Source organism: Rhinatrema bivittatum, unplaced genomic scaffold (assembly GCF_901001135.1).
Source record: "Rhinatrema bivittatum unplaced genomic scaffold, aRhiBiv1.1, whole genome shotgun sequence".
NCBI classification, from domain to species: Eukaryota; Metazoa; Chordata; class Amphibia; order Gymnophiona; family Rhinatrematidae; genus Rhinatrema; species Rhinatrema bivittatum.
In genome coordinates, this window is record NW_021820488.1 from 482,588 (window position 1) to 504,073 (window position 21,486).

At 42.3% G+C, this 21,486-nt stretch overlaps 1 protein-coding gene across 2 annotated transcripts in view; it reads right to left on the reverse strand.

The window, feature by feature from the left end:
- The window catches only part of ADGRL4 (adhesion G protein-coupled receptor L4), a 160,473-nt gene that overhangs the window by 58,054 nt on the left and 80,933 nt on the right, over positions 1–21,486 (reverse strand). For both annotated transcript variants that reach the window (XM_029586094.1, XM_029586095.1), the window contains exons 5-8: positions 19,461–19,531; positions 8,545–8,709; positions 8,231–8,414; positions 1,734–1,850 (exon numbers count right to left, since the gene is read on the reverse strand). In XM_029586094.1, the coding sequence (XP_029441954.1) occupies positions 1,734–1,850; positions 8,231–8,414; positions 8,545–8,709; positions 19,461–19,531 (537 nt within the window). The remainder of the gene's footprint in view (positions 1–1,733; positions 1,851–8,230; positions 8,415–8,544; positions 8,710–19,460; positions 19,532–21,486) is intronic.

The following is a 21,486-nucleotide window of genomic DNA, read 5'->3' on the forward strand; positions in this document are numbered from 1 at the left end:
TAAGATTTAGTGATTAGAAGTGCAGAGTGCATTGGGACTGCAAAAACCCAAGGAAGCAGTACAGTATGGGGAAAACTTCTGTATACAAAATGAGAGCGGGATTTGGGATGTGATCTTATCTAATGCTCTTATGGTGGCCATACAGGTGGATAAGGTGATAACAAAATCCAGAGGGATGCTTGGGTGCATAGGGATAAGAATAACCAGCAGGAGATGATATTGCCCTGGTATAAGTCACTGGTGAGACCTCATTTGGAATACTGTGTACAGTTCTGGAGACCACATCCTTAAAAGGATATAAGCCAGATGGAGTTGGTTTAAAGGGTGGGTACTATAGCATATGGGGACAGACTTAAAGATCTACACATGTATAAGGACGGGGCAATATGATAGAGACATTTAAATACCTCCAAGGTCTAAATGCACAGGAGATGGTCCCCTTTCAATGGAAAGGAGGCTCTATAATAGGAGTTATGAGATGAGGTTGAAAAGGGGCAGATTCAGAAGTAATCTAAGAAGATATTTCTTTACACAGAGGGTGGAGGATACCTGGAACAGCATCCTAATTTTGGTGGTAGAGATAAGGACAGTATCGGAGTTCAAGAAGATAGCTTGAGACAAGCATAGGAGATCTCTGAAGAAGTGGCAAGGATTATAGTACTGAGCAGTTGGTAGGGGTGTGCATTCGGATTGACCGCATTAGTAAAACGCAACTCATATTTTTTTTTAACTTAAAAAATTGATTCGACATAAACGATCGGATTTCCCACATATCGAACATAGATATGTTCGATATGTGGGAAATCGCGATTGTTGAGCCAAAATAAAAATATAAACCCCCTCACCCTCCTTAATCCCCCCCCCCGACTTACCACAACTCCCTGGTGATGGAGCGAGGAGTGAGGACGCCATTTCTGCAATCCTTGGCGAGAAGCATGTGACGTCGGCGGCACGTCGAGTGACGCCGGCGTCACGTGATTCCCGGCTCGTTCGCGCCGGACGGCTCGTTCGGCCCAAAAAGAACTTTTGGCCAGCTTGGGGGGGTCAGGAGGCCCCCCCAAGCTGGCCAAAAGTTCTTTTTGGGCCGAACGAGCTGTCCGGCGCGAACTCGCTGGGAATCACGTGGCGCCGCGTCACTCAGACGCGACGTCACGTGATTCCCGGCAAGTTCGCGCCGGACGGCTCGTTCGGCCCAAAAAGAACTTTTGGCCAGCTTGGGGGGGCCTCCTGACCCCCCCAAGCTGGCCAAAAGTTCTTTTTGGGCCGAACGAGCCGTCCGGCGCGAACGAGCCGGGAATCACGTGACGCCGCGTCACTCGACGTGCCGCCGACGTCACATGCTTCTCGCCAAGGATTGCAGAAATGACGTCCTCACTCCTCGCTCGATCACCAGGGAGTTGTGGTAAGTCTGGGGGGGGGATTAAGGAGGGTGAGGGGGTTTAAATTTTTTTTTTGCACATATGTACATATACCCAGCTCATTGGATTTTTTTTATGTCCATATTGGCCGCAAGTGGGACCCCCTTTCGGACATAAGAAATATGAACATAAAATTTTGCTCTGCACATCCCTGGCAGTTGGTATGGATGGGCAGGATAGGCCATATGGTCTTTTTCTGCCATCATGTTTCTATGATAATGCTTGCCTTTGCAGAATATTCCTTTATGTATTCTGTCCAAACCAAGTCAATAACAATGTTTAAACCCCATCATTGTTGCTATTAGCATCTCTTACCATTGGTTACTGTTGCTTCTCTTTTCCTGGGAAAGATCTTTATGTAATCTTCTTCCATGTGTGCATGAGGGTGAATGTGTTTGGTGTGCTCTGTGTCAAAGGCGAACACTTTGAGAGCTGTACATGAAAAATAAAAATACAATCATAGCTCCATTAAAAAGTAATACAATCTAACATCACTTATGCTTAACCTAATGTGCATGCTGTCTTGCTGCATAATTATAGAGACATTAAAAATGTTGTTGTTCAGAGTTAAAAAAACAAATCAGTAAATCAAACTTATTCTTTCAAAATGTTCTATTATTATTAGTGTATATAAATCAATATCTGAATCATTTTTCATATTTATGAAGAATATAGATATTTATTTGAAGAATATGAAATTAGATCTTGTAAATAGTAAATATGTTACACTTTTAATAACATGAGCTATTAAAATTCTTTTTGAAAAGAGGGATTGAAATGTGTAGCACATTCCTCTTGTGTTAATATATTACAAGGTCTAATTTTTGAAAAGATTAATCTTTTAAAGAACTGATCATAAAGTGATGGAAAATTCCATCTGCTCCATGTAATACAGATGTATGCTGTCAAACAGACATTGCCCCTCAGGACAGTAACAATATTAGAGGATACCAAGGTCTTGACTTTGTTCATTTTAGGCACCCAAAGCAGCATTTCAATCATCCATGATGGGTATATAGAAGAAAAGTCAACTGTATTTCTTGCCTGATGGGACAAGATCACTAATCTAAACCATATATATTGCTTACAGCAGTTTTTGCAAGACCTAGGGTACACAACAGATCAGTTGTCAAAGAATGCTTGTCAGGACATTTGGAATAGTTCTTGAAGGATGAAATTTGGAAATCCCCCACTGTGCATGAAGCTGACTCATGTAAAACACTGCATTAATAGCTCATCTTACTGGCTGGAGGTTATGTTCTTAAGCGTTATATTTTGGGTGTATATTATTTAGATATATATTATATTCTTGAGAATGAGTACCTTTAACCTTCTCATGGAAAAGAAAAAATTTTGAAAAGAAAGACTTCAGAAGGCTTTTAACATAATGCCAGGTATATTGAAAGTGACCTTCTAGTGAGAAAGGTCACGGCATTGGAATGTAAAGCTCATGATGGCTCTTTCAGGATGTTAGATTTGCAGCTGAGCTAGGTGTGAGGCAGAATTCAGACAAGAGATAAAGAAAGACTGGGGTCAGATGTGGAGGTAGTAGGGTCAAGGTATAGGAATAGAAGGTCATAATGAAGGTTTTAGAACAAGCAGAAGAAAGATCAAGAATTATGAAGGTCAGAAGTGAAGTAAAAATGGATCACCAAGAAAGGACAGCAAAAACAGGAGTTGGTTACAGGTACTAGGATGTAGGATTTAAAACAAGGTTGTTGTATCAGTAGAAAGCATGATTTGAACAGGGAAGTTAAATATTGCAGCCAAATGATATTGGCTTAATGGCTTCTTTTGGTACAATGTACTGCAGTAGGGCTAGATCCAATACAGAAAGGCAGTAATTGTTCTGGAAAGCATGCTATACACCAGGAATTTGGATAGCTCAACTTTCAAATCTGAGTTGGGAAGTCACAGGACACTGGTTTAAGACTGGCCATCCCTGACACAAACGCTTTCATTCTCTCATAGCAGACAATGGGGCTGAGTCACTGAAGTCCAGGTAAAGAATTGTGCATGCATGCTAAAAATGCAATTAATATCTTAGAAACTAACTTATTGACATGTACAGCATTCATAGGCTATTTATTTATTTATTTAGTTTTGGCTTTTATATACCGGAAGTTCCTGTATAATATACATATCACTCCGGTTTACAAGGAAATGATTAACTATCGCCTGGATGGCGGTTTACATGGAACATATAGAACAATTAAAACCATTAGAAAACAAATTAAAACAAAATAAAACAACTAGTAATTACATTATTGCTGTAAACAGAACAACAGCATGAAGGCGCAAAGGGGGCGTTCGTGCAACTCCAGTGAACAGAATATATATGATAAGTTAAATTTCAGTAAATGATTTCTTCAGGAACTTGTATGCAGGGGTGGGGGGCAGTGGTGGACAGTGACTGATTTGAGATTGTCGTTCTTCCTGCTCTTAGCTCTCTGGGAATGCTTGTATGAAGAGCCAAGTCTTAAGTTTCTTTTTAAAAGTAGTATGGCAAGGTTCAAGGTGCAGGTCTGGTGGTAGCGAGTTCCAGAGTGACGGGCCCTCTGTGGATAGTGCGCGTTTCCTCAGGGAGGATTTTGCAGGTTGGGTGATCAGTCTGTTCTGGTATGCCCTTCTAGTCGGTTTTTTGGAAGTGTGTAGCTGGAGATGGAAGGTTAAGTTGAGAGGAGAGATGCTATGTAGGGCCTTATGTATCATCATGCTGGTTTTGAACTGAATCCTGTATTTAATAGGAAGCCAATGGAGATGCTGGAGGATAGGATAGGGGTGATATGATCCTTTTTTTTGGCGTTTGTGAGAATTCTTGCCGTGGCATTCAGCTAAAGGGAGTATGGGCCTTTTAGCATGCACACAGTATATGTATTGAAATTTACTGTGCTAAACGCCCAAAATGGATGGCCTGGTTAGTATGAGGGATCCCCACCACTTTCCCTGATACAAAAGAAGCCCCTGGGCTTGATACAAAGTGAAGCAGGCTAACATTTAACACCTATCCCCCAAATGGTGCTACATTTACCATGGCCAAGCTTCCTTTATAAATTTAGCAGGGATTAGTAAATAGGATGATAGTAGCTGATAAGCACATTATCACCCGATTTACATATTTTGTATGTGCCTATATGTTAATTTTTAGCATTCAGCAACATGCTAACATGGCTTTAGCATGTGCACTAAGTGATATCAGTTATGAGTGACTTAGTCCCCATGCTATATAGTGATTAGAGATTGCTTGATCCAACTTTTGTGGTCTATGCATCCTGATCAATAATGCACTTAGCTTGAGGACTATGGATTGTTTTATAAATTGCAGTCACTGCTGATAATCATGGTTTTTATGACTGAGAAGATCATAAAACTTAGATCTAAAGGATGGTCCTATGCCCATAAATAGGGCCATATATGTTCTTTTGGAATTCCCCACCCCCAGTAAAAGAAAGTATTTGGTACCAGAAGAGCATTGGCACATAGGTTGCTTAATTAATATACTGATGTTAATATAAATATCCGCACCCCTGTTTTCTGTAAACCGACATGATGTGAACGAGTTCATGAATGCCGGTATAAAAAAACCTTAAATAAATAAATAAATAAATAAAAGGGAAAACTAATTTTGTTAAATCTTAATCCTCTGGAATTCATGCAGTTCAAATATTCAGATATTACTAGTGAATGGACAAGTTTTCTCACACACATTTTCTCACTTCTTGGCTAGGAGATTCCAAATCATCTCTGTCAATTGAAAAGCAGACTGTTAATACGAACAAAAAACACACTTTGAATTGTTTGTATATATGTATGTCAATGCCAGAAGTCTAAGAAGTAAGATGGGAAAGTGAATAGCAATGAATGATGAGATAGCTTTAATTGGCATCTCAGAAACATGGTGGAAGGATGAGAGCCAATGGGATAATGCTATGCCAGGGTACAAATTATATTGCAATGATAGGGAAGAGCAACTTGGTGTGTGTGTGTGTGTGTGTGTGTGTGTGTGTGGGGGGGGGGGGGGGGGGGGGTTGGCACTTATGTCCGGGATAGCATGAAGTCCAACAGAATAAGGATCCTGCAAGAGACTAAATGCGCAATATAATCTTTATGGGGAGAAATCCCTTGTGTGAGGGGAAAGAGTATAGCAATAGGAGTATACTAATATCCACCCAGCCAAAATGATGAGACAGATGATGAAATGCTATGAGAAATTAGGGAAGCTAAACAAATTGGTAGTGCAGTGATAATGAGAAATTTCAATCACCCCAATACTGACTGGTAATTGCAACATCAGGACATGCTAGAGAGATGAAGTTCCTGGATGGAATAAATGACAGCTTTATAGAGCAATTGCTTCAGGAACCAATGAGAGAGGGAGCTATTTTAAATCTAATTCTTAGTAGAGCAGATGATTAGCTGAGAGGGATAATGGTAGTGGGGCTGCTTGGCAATAGTGATCATAACATGAGAAAATTTGAATTAATGACTGGAAGAGGGACAATAAGTAATTCTACGGCTCTAGCACTAAACTTTCAAAAGGGAAACTTTGATAAAATAAGAAAAACAGTTAGAAAAAAACAAAAAAGTACAGCTACAAAGGTTAAGAGTGTACAAGAGGCATGGATATTGTAAAATACCATCTTAGAAGCACAGTTCGGATGCATTCTATGCATTAAGAAAGGTGGAAGGAAGGCCAAATGATTGCCAATATGGCTAAAATGTGAGGTGAAAGAGGCTATTTTGTCAAAAGATCTTCCTTCAAAAGTTGGAAGAAGGATCCATCTGAAGAAAATATGAAAAAGCATAAGCACTGGCAAGTTAAATGTAAAACACTGATAAAACAGGCTAAAAGAGAATTTGAAAAGAAGTTGGCCATAGAGGTAAAAACTCATAATAAAAACTTTTTTAAATATATCTGAAGCAGGAAGCCTGTGAGTGAGTCAGTTGCACTGTTAGATGATCCAGAGTTTAAAGGGGCACTTAGGGAAGATAAGGCCATTGCGGAAAGACTAAATTAATTATTTGTTTCGGTGTTGGAGAGGATGCTGGGGAAATACTTTTTCTGGAGATGGTTTTCAAGGGTGATGAAATCAAAACCAAAATGGAATAAAAAGAAACTTAAAAACACCCAAACAAAATGACACACACACAAAAAAAAAAAAAGAACATTTTTGCTGTGCACATCCCTACTTTTACAATGTTACTTTGAATGACAGAAGAACACATTAAAACAATTTAAGTCAATTAATTGTCTTTTGCTCTTCTATACATTTCAAACTTTCCATGTGGTCCCCTTTCTGTGAAATAAATTGCTTCTTTATTTGAAGGAAGAGGTAAATTGTCTGACCTTCAGGAAAAATTTGAAGACCTGGCTTTTTCTGGTAGTGTGTCAGTGAATAGGGGGCATGTAGTCATTTTGTTTTTATGATTTTTTATTTGGTTTGTTAATTTTGTTAATTTGTTTTGGAGGTTTTATGGTAAATTGCCTAGGGCAGTCATTTTCGGTCAGGGAGGCGATTTAGAAATGCTTTTAAATAAATATGATGAACAAATACCTACTTCTTTTTTATTCTTAGTTTTCATAATGCATTTAGTGCTAAGTCCTAAAGAAATGTATACGATGCCAGTTTCAAAGAAAATGATATACTTCGAATATTTGGAAACATTTCAAATAGCAAGACTTACCCTATATTAATGAAAATCATCACAAAGTCACTGTACGTCATTCAAAATGCTCTTAAACTTCTAGGAGTGGCCATATCAGAAAGAGTTTCATAGGTTCATTTTAAATCTTTATCAAAATATATGAATCACCAAATACATAAGGCCCAAGGTGATTTGCAACTCAGTGTTCATAATAAAATATGCCAAACAAGAATAGACAATTGATTAAAACATTAAAATAATGTGACAAATAAGATTAAAACCTGGTTTAAAAACAATAAAAGGTTTTACAGATAGCAAACAAAAATGTGCCTAATCGCATCAAATGCAGCTATGGCTCAGAGAAAATGTTATAGTCTGCCCGTATGCCACTATAAATAAGTAGGCCTTTAATAGAACTGCTTTGGACATGTTAAAAGACGGAGTTCTGCAGGTAAGCTCTTCCAGAGTTCTGGAGCAGCAATTGAAAACACCCTGTCATGCGCTTCAACTAAATGAGTCATTTTAAAAGAAGGTAAATCCAACAAGCCTCAGTGAGCTGAGCAAAGGGCACGAGTTGGGGCATACAGTCACAGAAGGGCCAATGGTATAACACATCTGGCAGGGATCTGTCAGATCCTGTGTCTTGTGAAGTAATTATATAGCCTTTGTAGAAACACAACTGTGTAAGCGTTTAGAAGAACTGCTGGGAAGCAATTGACCTAACCCAAACATTTTAGTTTATACTGAACGAGTATTAGTCTGCTGTGTGTACTTTTAAACATTGCACAGAACTCAAGACGTGCAGCTTTATTTCCACTTCTGTGCTTTTGGGATTTAACCTAAATGTGCCACTTTACCAAATGATTCATCGCGTGCATGACAATGTCATACCGTCCTACATACTACAATGCCTTAAACGTACATTAAGGTTGCATATTTAACACTGCATCGTTTGAACGGAGTCAGTAGATATTTATGTGGCAAATGGAAATCCTGTAGGTGTGGGGCATTTGACAGTCATTTTTCTCCGTTATTTCTAAAGCAATAGACCACTGCTGCACGCAGTTAAAAACGTTCTTAATCACTGGAAAATGTAACTTAAGAAGCATAATGTACATATCATTTTTCACATTATGAATTGCTTAGCACTTTTTGCTATCTCTTACCCAGGTCACTTGCATTAATATCTAACTGTGTCATCTTTTTGAAGCTCTTTGACAAATGTAATGTTGCCTGTTCCACAGTGTGCATCAGCTTAGTGATACTCTTTCTTCTATTATCTTCTGAGAGCTCATTCCAAACCGTAATTTTCTCCTTTTCAACAAAATTGTTCACTGTGTTAACAAAAGCCTGTCAGAATAAAAACACATTTTTTTTCAGTATGAGATTCTTTTACTTATTATAAGGTATACTTATACATATACATCTTTCTCTCTTTCTCTATATCAATATATAAGATTGCCAAGCCCAAGCCACTTACGTTAATAGTTGCATTTGCGAATGTTTCTTTGTCAGAATCAGCGAGCAATGGATAGGACACGGCTAGAGCTTCTACATATGAAATCATATCTACTGGTAAGGGTTCTCCTGTGGTGCTCTTCTTGATTTCTTGCAGTAAAGCCAGGGGGTCTTTTATACTTTTAATCTAAGGAGAAAAGCAAAAAGCAATTTTATAGACAATCCTGGGCTTTAAACACTTTGTTTTCTCTTACCCATCTCTGATGTTGAAACTTTACAGTTTTGAAAAGCAAAACTGAAAAACTCTGCCTGTGTTACATCTTTTTGTTTTCTTCTTTTAATTGCCTTGAAAAAGAAAGACACTTTGTGAACGAGTTTCTGGGAGAGGAACTGAACAAGCACAGGAAATGAAGCCGAGTGAAAATCTGCTGGTCATTTAGGGACTGGAATTTTTCAACAAATTCTTCAGCCAATGGCCTTAAACTGAAATTCGTTCTCTGCCAGGAATATCTTAGGAACAATTTTCTAATAATCATGAGCTGACAGCAGAGACAGCATTTTGCTTTGTTTCCAAAGTTTTTGGAAAACCAACGTGGAATTTCCTATGTTCAATAACATTTTCACATTTGCTTCCTGCAAAAGTTTTCCTTATGAGAAATAGACAGAGATGGACTAAATCGACTTCAGTGACTTGTGATAATGTTTGGCATCAAACTGGACACTGTAACATGCAAAAACAGAGCGTGAGAGAGACCGAGGTGGAATAAATGACAGAGAGGGAGAAGGGCATATAAGCAGACCTAAGACACCTCCAATAAGCATGAGGTTCTTTTTTATTCTCTGATCTGATCCAGCAAACAGATTATCAGATTGATTATACTGAGATTCAGGCCAGGTAGATAGCAAACTGTTTGCAGTCATGCAATTTCCCTGCCTCAAAGGGGTTTCACATTTGTCTTTAATACACCCTGCTCTAGGGCAAGTTAACTTATAGTCTCACGTAAAATTAGACTGGATTGTGTTGACTGGGTTTCCTGACAGCAAAGAGCAATAAAAATGTACTTTTTATTTCACAAAATATACTGGTATATATATTGTTCAGACTGAAGTGATTTTCAGTCCAGTCCTCGAGCCCACCAGGGGTCTCCAAACCTTTGAAGCAAAGGGCTCCATAGGCCATTCTTCTAAATTGCCAAGAGGGCTGCAGGAAGGGGGCTCTCCCTCTGCAAAGTCCCAGGCCCTTCCCTAACATCTGCTCCCGGGGCAGTGGGGAGCGGATGACTGGCTTGGTGGTATGTTTGTGTGTGGTGAACTCTCTCCTGCTCACACACTCCAATACATTCTCCCTCCCTCTCTTCTTCTCTCCCCTAGCCCCAACCCCTCTCCTGCTTACCCTCTTTCCTCCCTTCCCTTCTCACTCATCTCACCTTCCATATTTTCCTCCTCTGCTGGCTTGGAAACCCTGCCAGCACCGCAGCCCTTGCTGCACTGTGGGTCTTCCTTATAACATACAAATGTCCACTTTAAATTCTTTCCCATCCCAGTGTCCTTATATCTGTCTGGGCCAGTTATTGTGCTATAACAGCCCCCCGTCGGCATCACATGCTCCTCCGCGCCTCCGCTCCCGGACCCCCGTTGGACCCAACCGGAACTTTTGGCCAGCTTGGGGGGGTCAGGAGGCCCCCCCAAGCTGGCCAAAAGTTCCAGTTCTGTCCAGCGGGGGTCCCGGAGCGACCTCCTGCCACATGACCTACCTGTCACGTGGTAGAAGCACAAGATGGTGCCATGACCATGTGACAGGGGCTGACCAATGGCAGGGGCAGCCCCTGTGACACAGGCTATCGGCGCCATGAGGAAATCGCAAAGGAATGCAGGGATGGTTTCCTGACTCCCCGCTGGACCACCAGGGAGTTTTGGTAAGTCTTGGGGGGGTCAGGAGGGTGGGGAGTTTAAGTGTTTATTTAGGTTCAACGTATTCAACATAGCTATGTTGAATAAGTTGGAAGTCGCGATGCGTTGCGCATCAAACCTTTTTTTTCTCTTTTAAAAATATAAGTTGCGTTTTACATATGCGTTCAAAACGCATGCACACCCCTACTGTCCAGACTCTCTGGAAGCCCTGCCATCATCCCCAACAGCAAGAGCGGTTCAGGAGTGCTCCTGCTGCTTCTCTAGTTTTGGCCTCCCTCTGCTGGGTTTGCAGTGAGTGGCCACTCGAACCGAAGACTGCCTCCTGCTTCTCCCCTTTGCCTAGGAACACATAAATATGTGAAATACCATCAGGAAAGTCTCATCTTCTGCTGTTGGAGGTTGTGAACTCCACTGGCACTGAAATATCTGACGTGCTGCCACCTCTCACCATACATGGGACAAGAAAAAAAGTAAACCTGGCTTCAGTTCAATCTGGCCATCAGCAGGGAAAGTTTGTAGTCCAAGAAAACTTATTCTAAGGGACGGATTTGGCCCTCAGGCCATAGTTTGCCTAGCCAGTCTGGTTTTCAGGGTATCCACAATGAATATGCATGAGATATATTTGTATACAATGGAGGGAGGACATGAAGATCTACCTCATGTATATTTAGTATGGATACCCTGAAAACCAGACAGACTGAGGTACTTGAAGACCAGGTTCAGAATATCTTTAAAAACATGACCCAGTCTTGATTTATTTGTTCTATTTAAGCTGGACATTGTCTCTTTGTCTACTTGTCTATTCAAAGTAGCACTTAATATATAGAGGCGAAGAAACATAGATAATGATGGTAGAAAAGGACCAAATGGTCCATCCAGTCTGCCCAGCAAGCTTATCATAGCATCTGCTGCGCCATACAAGTGACCCGCTTACTTAGTTTCTCAAACCGTCAAAGTCAGGGCCCTTTTTGGTTACTGTCTGAGTCCAATTCCCTGTTACCTCTTGCCACTGAAGCAGAGAGCAATGTTGGAGTTCCAACCAAAGTATCAGGCTTATTGGTTAAGGTTAGTACCTGCCACACCAGCAAATTACCCCCATGCTTATTTATTTTCCCTGCCATAAAATCCAATGTTCTTGTTGGTTGCTGTCTGAATCTAATTTCCCTTTTACTCATTTCCCCCTGCCGCTAAAGGAGAGAGCAATAATGGAGTTGCATCAACAGTATGAAGGCTAGGGATGTGAATCGTTTTTCAACGATTAAAATTATCGTCCGATAATGTTTATATCGTCTTAAATCGTTATAGAACACGATACAATAGAAATTCTAATGATTTATCGTTAAAAATCGTTAAATCGTGTTAGTGCGCACTAACTCCCCGTTAGTGCGCACTAACTCGATTTAGTGCGCACTAACTGAAAATGATACAAATAAACACTTTCCAGGTCACTGAAGGTCAGTTAGGAATGAATATGTGTTCCTATTGGCTGGCTGCCCTCTTATCTATTGATATTACCAAGGTTACCACTGAGGTGATGGTTGGGGGGATGGGAAATGGAACTGGAAACTAACGAACACCAACAGAAAATGAAACAAAGTGTTCACACTTCCCAGGTCAGTAAAGGTCACTTAGGAATGAATATGTATGTATGTATTCCTATTGGCTGGCTGTGCTCTTATCTATTGATGTTACCAATATGGTTGGGGGGATGTGAAATGGAAACAGTTGGAAGCTTGACAAAAAAAGTAATGTAATGATCAGCACTCACGTGACTAGAACTTGTTTGTTTATTATTTTTGTTAGCAGGCACCTGAAATGCTAGTGCATGTTGAATTTGCCAATCACTGTGCATTTTAGAAAGGTGGTCCTGGCTGGAACTGTACACAGTTCAAATATATGTAATTGATTGTTGGTAAGTGTATTTTTTAAGTAGCCACACTGGCACCAGTATGTTTACTTTTCCTCCTACTTAACTCACTAGCTCAGCTTTGTAAGAAGGGCTTCTCTGCTTGTGTGTTGTTTTTGTTTGGTGTGAGGAGAGCAGAAACATCAGATCTTTATTCAATCTACTACAGTCATCTCTTACAGTGCCCTATCCCTATTAATACCAGGAGTGTTGTGATCTTCCTGCACACAGTGCCCTAACCCTGATACCAGTCTGAGACAGCTCCCTCCCTGCATTACTAGTGAGAGGCTGGCTTCACAGACAGGGGGGAGCTGCCTGACCCTCACTCCTGACTTCCCCCATGTCCCAGCTAGTGAATGGTGTGTGGGTGAGGGGGGGGGGGGGAGGATGGTGAAGTCTGAGACAGCTCCCTCCCTGCATTACTAGTGAGAGGCTGGCTTCACAGACAGGGGGGAGCTGCCTGACCCTCACTCCTGACTTCCCCCATGTCCCAGCTAGTGAATGGTGTGTGGGTGAGGGGGGAGGAGGATGGTGAAGTCTGAGACAGCTCCCTCCCTGCATTACTAGTGAGAGGCTGGCTTCGCAGACAGGGGGGAGCTGCCTGACCCTCACTCCTGACTTCCCCCATGTCCCAGCTAGTGAATGGTGTGTGGGTGAGGGGGGGGGAGGATGGTGAAGTCTGAGACAGCTCCCTCCCTGCATTACTAGTGAGAGGCTGGCTTCACAGACAGGGGGGAGCTGCCTGACCCTCACTCCTGACTTCCCCCATGTCCCAGCTAGTGAATGGTGTGTGGGTGAGGGGGGGGGGGGGGAGGATGGTGAAGTCTGAGACAGCTCCCTCCCTGCATTACTAGTGAGAGGCTGGCTTCACAGACAGGGGGGAGCTGCCTGACCCTCACTCCTGACTTCCCCCATGTCCCAGCTAGTGAATGGTGTGTGGGTGAGGGGGGGGGGGAGGATGGTGAAGTCTGAGACAGCTCCCTCCCTGCATTACTAGTGAGAGGCTGGCTTCACAGACAGGGGGGAGCTGCCTGACCCTCACTCCTGACTTCCCCCATGTCCCAGCTAGTGAATGGTGTGTGGGTGAGGGGGGGGGGGAGGATGGTGAAGTCTGAGACAGCTCCCTCCCTGCATTACTAGTGAGAGGCTGGCTTCACAGACAGGGGGGAGCTGCCTGACCCTCACTCCTGACTTCCCCCATGTCCCAGCTAGTGAATGGTGTGTGGGTGAGGGGGGGGGGGAGGATGGTGAAGTCTGAGACAGCTCCCTCCCTGCATTACTAGTGAGAGGCTGGCTTCACAGACAGGGGGGAGCTGCCTGACCCTCACTCCTGACTTCCCCCATGTCCCAGCTAGTGAATGGTGTGTGGGTGAGGGGGGGGGGGAGGATGGTGAAGTCTGAGACAGCTCCCTCCCTGCATTACTAGTGAGAGGCTGGCTTCGCAGACAGGGGGGAGCTGCCTGACCCTCACTCCTGACTTCCCCCATGTCCCAGCTAGTGAATGGTGTGTGGGTGAGGGGGGGGGGGAGGATGGTGAAGTCTGAGACAGCTCCCTCCCTGCATTACTAGTGAGAGGCTGGCTTCACAGACAGGGGGGAGCTGCCTGACCCTCACTCCTGACTTCCCCCATGTCCCAGCTAGTGAATGGTGTGTGGTGAGGGTGGGGGGGGGAGGATGGTGAAGTCTGAGACAGCTCCCTCCCTGCATTACTAGTGAGAGGCTGGCTTCGCAGACAGGGGGGAGCTGCCTGACCCTCACTCCTGACTTCCCCCATGTCCCAGCTAGTGAATGGTGTGTGGGTGAGGGGGGGGGGGGAGGATGGTGAAGTCTGAGACAGCTCCCTCCCTGCATTACTAGTGAGAGGCTGGCTTCGCAGACAGGGGGGAGCTGCCTGACCCTCACTCCTGACTTCCCCCATGTCCCAGCTAGTGAATGGTGTGTGGGTGAGGGGGGGGGGGGAGGATGGTGAAGTCTGAGACAGCTCCCTCCCTGCATTACTAGTGAGAGGCTGGCTTCGCAGACAGGGGGGAGCTGCCTGACCCTCACTCCTGACTTCCCCCATGTCCCAGCTAGTGAATGGTGTGTGGGTGAGGGGGGGGTGTGGATGGTGAAGTCTGAGACAGCTCCCTCCCTGCATTACTAGTGAGAGGCTGGCTTCACAGACAGGGGGGAGCTGCCTGACCCTCACTCCTGACTTCCCCCATGTCCCAGCTAGTGAATGGTGTGTGGGTAAGGGGGGGGGGGAGGATGGTGAAGTCTGAGACAGCTCCCTCCCTGCATTACTAGTGAGAGGCTGGCTTCACAGACAGGGGGGAGCTGCCTGACCCTCACTCCTCCGGGGTATTGTGATCTTCCTGCAAACAGTGCCCTATCCCTGATACCAGGGGTGTTGTGATCTTCCTGCATGCAGTGCCCTATCCCTATTAATACCAGGAGTGTTGTGATCTTCCTGCATGCAGTGCCCTATCCCTATTAATACCAGGAGTGTTGTGATCTTCCTGCATGCAGTGCCCTATCCCTGATATCGGGATGTGTGCAAGAAGATCACAACACCCCCGGTATCAGGAATAGGGCACTGTGTGCAGGAAGATCACAACACCCCCAGTATCAGGAATAGGGGCACTGTGTGCAGGAAGATCACAACACTCCTGGTATTAATAGGGATAGGGCACTGTGTGCAGGAAGATCACAATACCCCTGGTATCAGGGTTAGGGCACAAGTTCTAGTCACATTGACTGATCACATTACTTGTTTTGTCAAGCTACCAACTGTTTCCATTTCCCATCCCCCATATACTGTCAGTAGGAAACTTGGTAACATGAATAAATAAGAGGGCAGCCAATAGGAATACATATTCATTCCTAAACTGACCTTAACTGACCTGAAAAGTGTCAAATTGTATCATTTTCAGTTAGTGCGCACTAACTCCCAGTTAGTGCGCACTAACTCCCGTTAGTGCGCACTAATCGGAAAAAACGATTTTTAACGATTTTTTAACTAAAAAATCGTGCCTAAGACGATTTTCTTGCCCTGCCACACGATTTCTATCGTTAAGACGATATGGAAAACGATTCACATCCCTAATGAAGGCTGATTGGTTAAGGGTAGTAACTGTCACCAGAAAGTTACCCCATGCACTCTTTTCTTCATTTCCATCCTGGAGCCTTTAGGGATCCGCAGTGTTTATCCCATGCCCCTTTGAAATCTTCCACCACTTTTTGTCTTCACCACCTCCTCTGGAAGGGCATTCCAGGCATCCACCACCCTCTCCGTGAAGAAATATTTCCTGACGTTGGTAGATGTACTAGGGTGTGCTATAATGTTTACTGGGGTACTAACAATTAATTGAGGAATTAGCATGGTTGCCTATATAAATATGTTAATAGCCATGCAAATGAAGAATAATGAACATAAATGTCATAGATAATACATTCAAAAATCAATATCTCCTGCTCCTCCTCTCTTGTTAAGCACAAACCTATCTTCCACTCTCAGGTTTAATTCCTCCCCACACTTTCTTTGCATCACTTCCTAGGGGTGGTGTCTTTTTTCTGCAATGACTTTCAGGTCTCGATTAGTCAAAATATTTTCTGTTTTGAATTTTTTTTTTAACTGCACGCTAAAGAGATATTGCAGAATAATGTAGTAAAAATATCATTAACGTATCATTAACTTCATCCATAGCACAATATCAACCTTTTATGTTCATCTGATAATTTTGGTAAATTGTCTACAGTAATGTACAAAAGTATCACATTTTAGTACAGTTGCCTCCTAATAACTCAAAAATTGGCTAGTTTGAAATACTCCAAGTGTACAGCATTATAACATCCTTAAGGGAAAATATTTTTGTAGTAAAAATTGTCTTGAATAACATCTGAGAGCTTTATTCTGACTGCCTTGATGGGAGTTTAGGAGTACAGAGGGCTAAAATGCAAATGGAGAAGGATGCCAATATTTCTGGGGGCATGTCAAATGCTAAAGTTTGAAAAAAAATTAACTGAAGAGTTATCTCCACTTTACAGGGTAAAGTACTATATTTTACAGTAACGTCTGATCTTGTTGACTAACTATAATCCATCATAAGACTGCAGTGTACTAATTGGGGGAAGCTAATTAATTGTTCTGTTGGAGGAAAATGTGGGGCTGCCCCTTCAAATACAGATCATTTTTCAGCTTTGTCCTGCAGTTCATCTCTTCTGGACCATTTCATTTCATTGGAGTTTTATGATATTATCGTCATTCCCATCAGGTGTTTCAAAATGTCAAACAAATCTTCCTTTGAAAAGCTGCTGTCCCCTATTGCTATTACAGATAGTGTCCTCCAGAAGAAGTCAATAGATAATATTTTAAATTAAAAAAAAATGTTTAAGCTATATCTGATAAGAGAAAATCCAGGTACAGATGGTGGTGACAGAGTCATGTTTCCAGTCAAATCAGAACGTGCTAGTCTTGTTGATTTATTAGTGTATTTAATTTACTGTTCAAAAATGTAGCTTTTAAATAACAACTGATTCCCTAGAACCATCAAATGGAGCATAACAATGTTGTGAAAAATACTGCTGCTGTATTGTATTGCTACTTTATTTTCCGCTGCTAGATGGCCACATTCCATTTTCTTTGTATAGTCTAGTGTAGAATAAAAATAGTTGTTATTAAATCCTTAGAGGTTTAGTTATAAACTTACCATCCTCCTAAATCACTACAAACTAATAATTGCCTAGATATGTGAACAATCTGATGAAGGAGTAATTGAATGGTGCCTGCCTTCTATTAAACTAACTCTATAATGTAACTACTGTTGCACAAATAAAAAAATGGTTTAACAAAATGGAGCCATAGAAGGTTAACTTAATTGACTGCAGGTAATCCAGGGGTTTCTCATAGCTCTTCATAACTTTTAAGTTGATGGCAATGTACATACCAAACATTTAGGACAGATTTCATTTCTTTTCTAGATATATGTATTGTACTATATTTGTATTAAAAAGAAAACAAAGCTGCCCATCCCATGGTTTACAGCAGAGGTGGGCAAACTTTTTCGTGCTGGGGTGACATTACACTTTATCAACTGCACGAGGGCCGGGGGGAGGGGGTCCTTCACACAGCAACCAAACCCCCAGCACTTGCTGTAGGCATGCAGGCATTTCAATATCCAGCAGGCTTAGGCACCATCATTTTTAGCACCCGAAGAGCCCCTTCAATCATGGATCCCAGCCTCTTCCAAAATCAGTAAAACTTTCAACCCAAGAGGTTCAAGGCATTTTCCTGGCTGGCAGATTACCTCACCTTGATCACAAATGCAGAACACAGACAGACCCTCACCAAATCAGAATAAAAAGGCCATAAAGTATAAATAGAAAGGTGCAAGCCAAAACCTGAACTGGAAACCACTAAAAGCCAGACTCATATGCATTACAATAATGCAAAAATAGAAACATCACCATGCCTCATAAAACAAAATCAAGAAATATAACTCATCAATCACAACAGTGAGTAAACCATACTAATATAAAGAATATTTAAAAAGATGACAAATAGAACAACATCTAATAATTAAGAATAAGGATTAAAAAAATTAAATGTTTCCCAAAAATTAATCAAATATTTCAAAACAGCAAGCATATCAATCACCCAATAATTAAAACTATTAAGGATAAAAAAAAAGGCCCCCCTCTCCATACCTGGAAACTTTTCATTTCCAGTCACCCTTTCCCTCTCATATACACACACACTTACACTCATGCATCCTTCTACCCTCTTTCTTCTCAATCCCATCTTCTACTTCCTCCCTCCCCTTTCCTCACACTCACCTTTCAATCATTTATCCCCTCCCCTCTCACTCACCCTCATTCAAACCCTTTCCCTCTCACTCACTCAACCCCCACACCCAGTTCCCTTTCCTTCCCTCCCTGTCACTCACCCTTCACTTCCACTCACCCTTTTCCCTTGCCTCTTTCTCACCCCTTCCCTCACTCCTATTCACCCCTTCCCCTCCTACCCTTCCATCACTAACTCTCCCAATCCCTCCATTCTCTCTCCTGTCACTCACTCTCTTACTCCTATTCACTCCCTTCTCTCCCCTCTGTCACTCATCCTCCCACTCAATCCCCTTCCCTGTCAGTCACTTACCCTCCCGACTCATTCACATCCATTTTCTTTCAATCACTCACCACCCTCAACCCTTTCCCTTCCTTCCCTCTCTGTTCATTTCCAAGCCTCATTCTCACACCCCTTCCTTTTTTAACCCTTTTTAGTTAAAAACCCATTATTACTCATCCTCCTACCCAGGATGTTTCACTCAGCCTGCCATCAGGTTACCTTTATGCTTCTCCTCCTTGGCAGGAAATGGGAACCACACCAGCATGCCAAAACACGGGCTCTCTCCTTCTCCTCACTGGTGCAGGGAAAGAACCTTCCAGCGTGCCCATCGCACAGGGTCTCTCCTCGCTGATGGGGGTTGAACCCACCAGTGGATCATTAAATGGCGCTGATGCTCTGATCTGCCTGCTTAAGTGCATGATGTGGCATGTGATCAAGGGTGACAACATCTGCCACTCGGGCAGGAAGGTTGGAGCACATAACGCAGCATTTGCAAAGGACAGGAAGACAGGAAAAAAGATCTTTATGGGCTGAATTTGGCCTGATGGCCGTAGTTTCCCCACTTCTAGTTTACCCTGTATTGCTGTGCATTGTAGTGTGTAGAATTTGGGTTTTGATACCCTGCCTAGTAGAGGTCAGTTGGACCTAGGCGCATTGCAGAGTTAATTCACTCAGGTCCTGGGAGGAAAGGAAAATGTCTGCTGTAACTCTGATGGTTATAGTCAGCTAAGAATGGTGCTAAAGGTGAATCTTGGAGAGGCACCCTTCAGCCCTCTGGTTAGTGAGAATCTCCTGAATTGTCCAAGCTTGCCATCTCGGGAGGGTGAGGCAGCAGAAAAAGGTAAAAAGATTTTTACAAATTAAAAGAAAACTTCCAATAAATGTAATGTTGAATTTAATTACTCACACATGTGCTAGATATACTGTCTTCCCTCTGTTTACCCTTCTTTTGAATAGAAACACAGTATAAAGTTATGTAAATTAATCCATAGTAGATAAAACACTATTGCTTACTTACTTCTTTTAGGGTCTTATTAATACTTTCAGATATGCACTGATCATCCAAATGACACTTTACCTTCAAGTTTTCTGTGGGAAGATAAAAGAAATCTACTGTTATAAACTCAGTGCTCAATATTCTGCAAGCCAATAAGCCAATTTCCCTGAAAAAAACTAAATCCAGATATTCATCAGAATAAGTATAGCGCTGAAGATAACAATTTAAAGTTAAACGGAGAAATTTATCTGGGTAACTTTAGGGCAAGTTATTTTCCAGACTTACTTGGCTAAAATTTAACCACCCCCCTCCAGTATCACCCCTTTTTTATTTGGCTAAATTTCATGTGGGCAATGATTTACCCTGACAAAATCGAGCAGGACAATAGGGGGACATAGTCAAATTTCAGGTTTTGTCTAGGTATCGCCATAAATTGCCCAGACTAACTCTTTGAATAATCAACCTTTTTGTTCTTGTCTGTCAACAATTATCCTTGTGTCGTATTTTGTTTGTGCAATGTCCAACATTGCTTTGAGCTTAATGGATGTGTAACTCAAAGTAAACATATGGAGTATCCATGAATAAAAATAAATGAAGTTGGCCCATTATGGATAGAATTTTCAAAGCCATTTAAGCCTATTAGAAAATAACTCAGGGCTCTGTGTGAGTAAAAGCATGCACATGGTAATGTTCATTTTTTAATGTAAACTGGGGAATGGAGAATTCTGTGGAGTAGAGATGGTGTAGGGTTAGAACTTAGGTGCATGCGTTCTCATTTTAAAAAGTGTTTGTGTAAGTTTGCCTGTACAAATTATACTCTCCGAAGAGGGAGGTGTAACATTGTGCAAGTTAATCTGAGTGTGCACCAAGTCAATTATTAGCAAATTTGAAAGCAAACCTATGTGTATAAGTTCACAAAAATTTGGGAAAATTCTGCATATAAACAGTACATAAGAACATAAGAACTGCCATACTGGGTCAGACCAAGGGTCCATCAAGCTCAGCATCCTGTGTCCAACAGTGGCCAATACAAGCCACAGGTATCTGGCAAGTACCTAAATGTAGTGGGGTCCCTGTTTCAGTTGTTAGCTACAGCCGGGGAGCTACATTTACCGGGGTTAATTCAGCAGGGGGAGGGAGATAAACTTCCAGGGCCCAAGGCGAATCTAAGGAAACCTCCACTGCTCCAAGCCTCTGTACTCTGGGGTGCCACTTAGCTGCAGGAGCAACCATAATAACCACTGAAAAATAACATCAAACACAGGTGCCAGAAGCAAAAATAAAAGGGCAGAGTCCTCTTTGATGGCTATGGCTATGACCATGAAATTCCACTCCCTCTCTTCTCCAGGCCTGAGAGGCGTAGACAGGGATCTCCACAAACTCCACCCCCTCTCTCTTCCAGTGTTGCCTGACTCTGAGCTCGCTCATGGGGAATATTTGTATCCTACACAGGCCTCCCACAAAAAGGTGGGATCAATGCAAGGGGAGGTTCCAAAAATGCAAACCACTCCCTCTGCCCATAAATGGAAAAAATGGTGGGGATTGAAATAGGGACGGGCACAGCCCCCCATCACACAAACATTAAATAGATCTCATATTGATTAATAGCAGTTTATGGATTTTTCCTCTAGGAACGTTTTAAAACCCAGTTACACTAACTGCCATAACCACATCACCTGGCAATGAATTCCAGAGCTTAACTATGTGCTGAGTGAAAAATAATTTTCTTTAATTTGTTTTAAATGAGCTACTTGCTAACTTCATGGAGTGTCCCCTATTCCCTCTATTATGTGAGAGGGTAAATAACTGATTTATATTAACTTGTTCAAGTCCTTTCATGATTTTGTAGACCTCTATCATATCCCCCTCAGTCATCTCTTCTCCAAACTGAACAGCCCTAACCTCTTTAGCCTTTCCTCATAGGGAGCCGTTCCATGCCCCTTATCATTTTGGTCACCCAGTGATTAGAGCAACAGGCTAAGGTATGTACAGTTTGCATCTTCATGAAATATTATTATATTTCAATAGCAGCATTATACATAATACA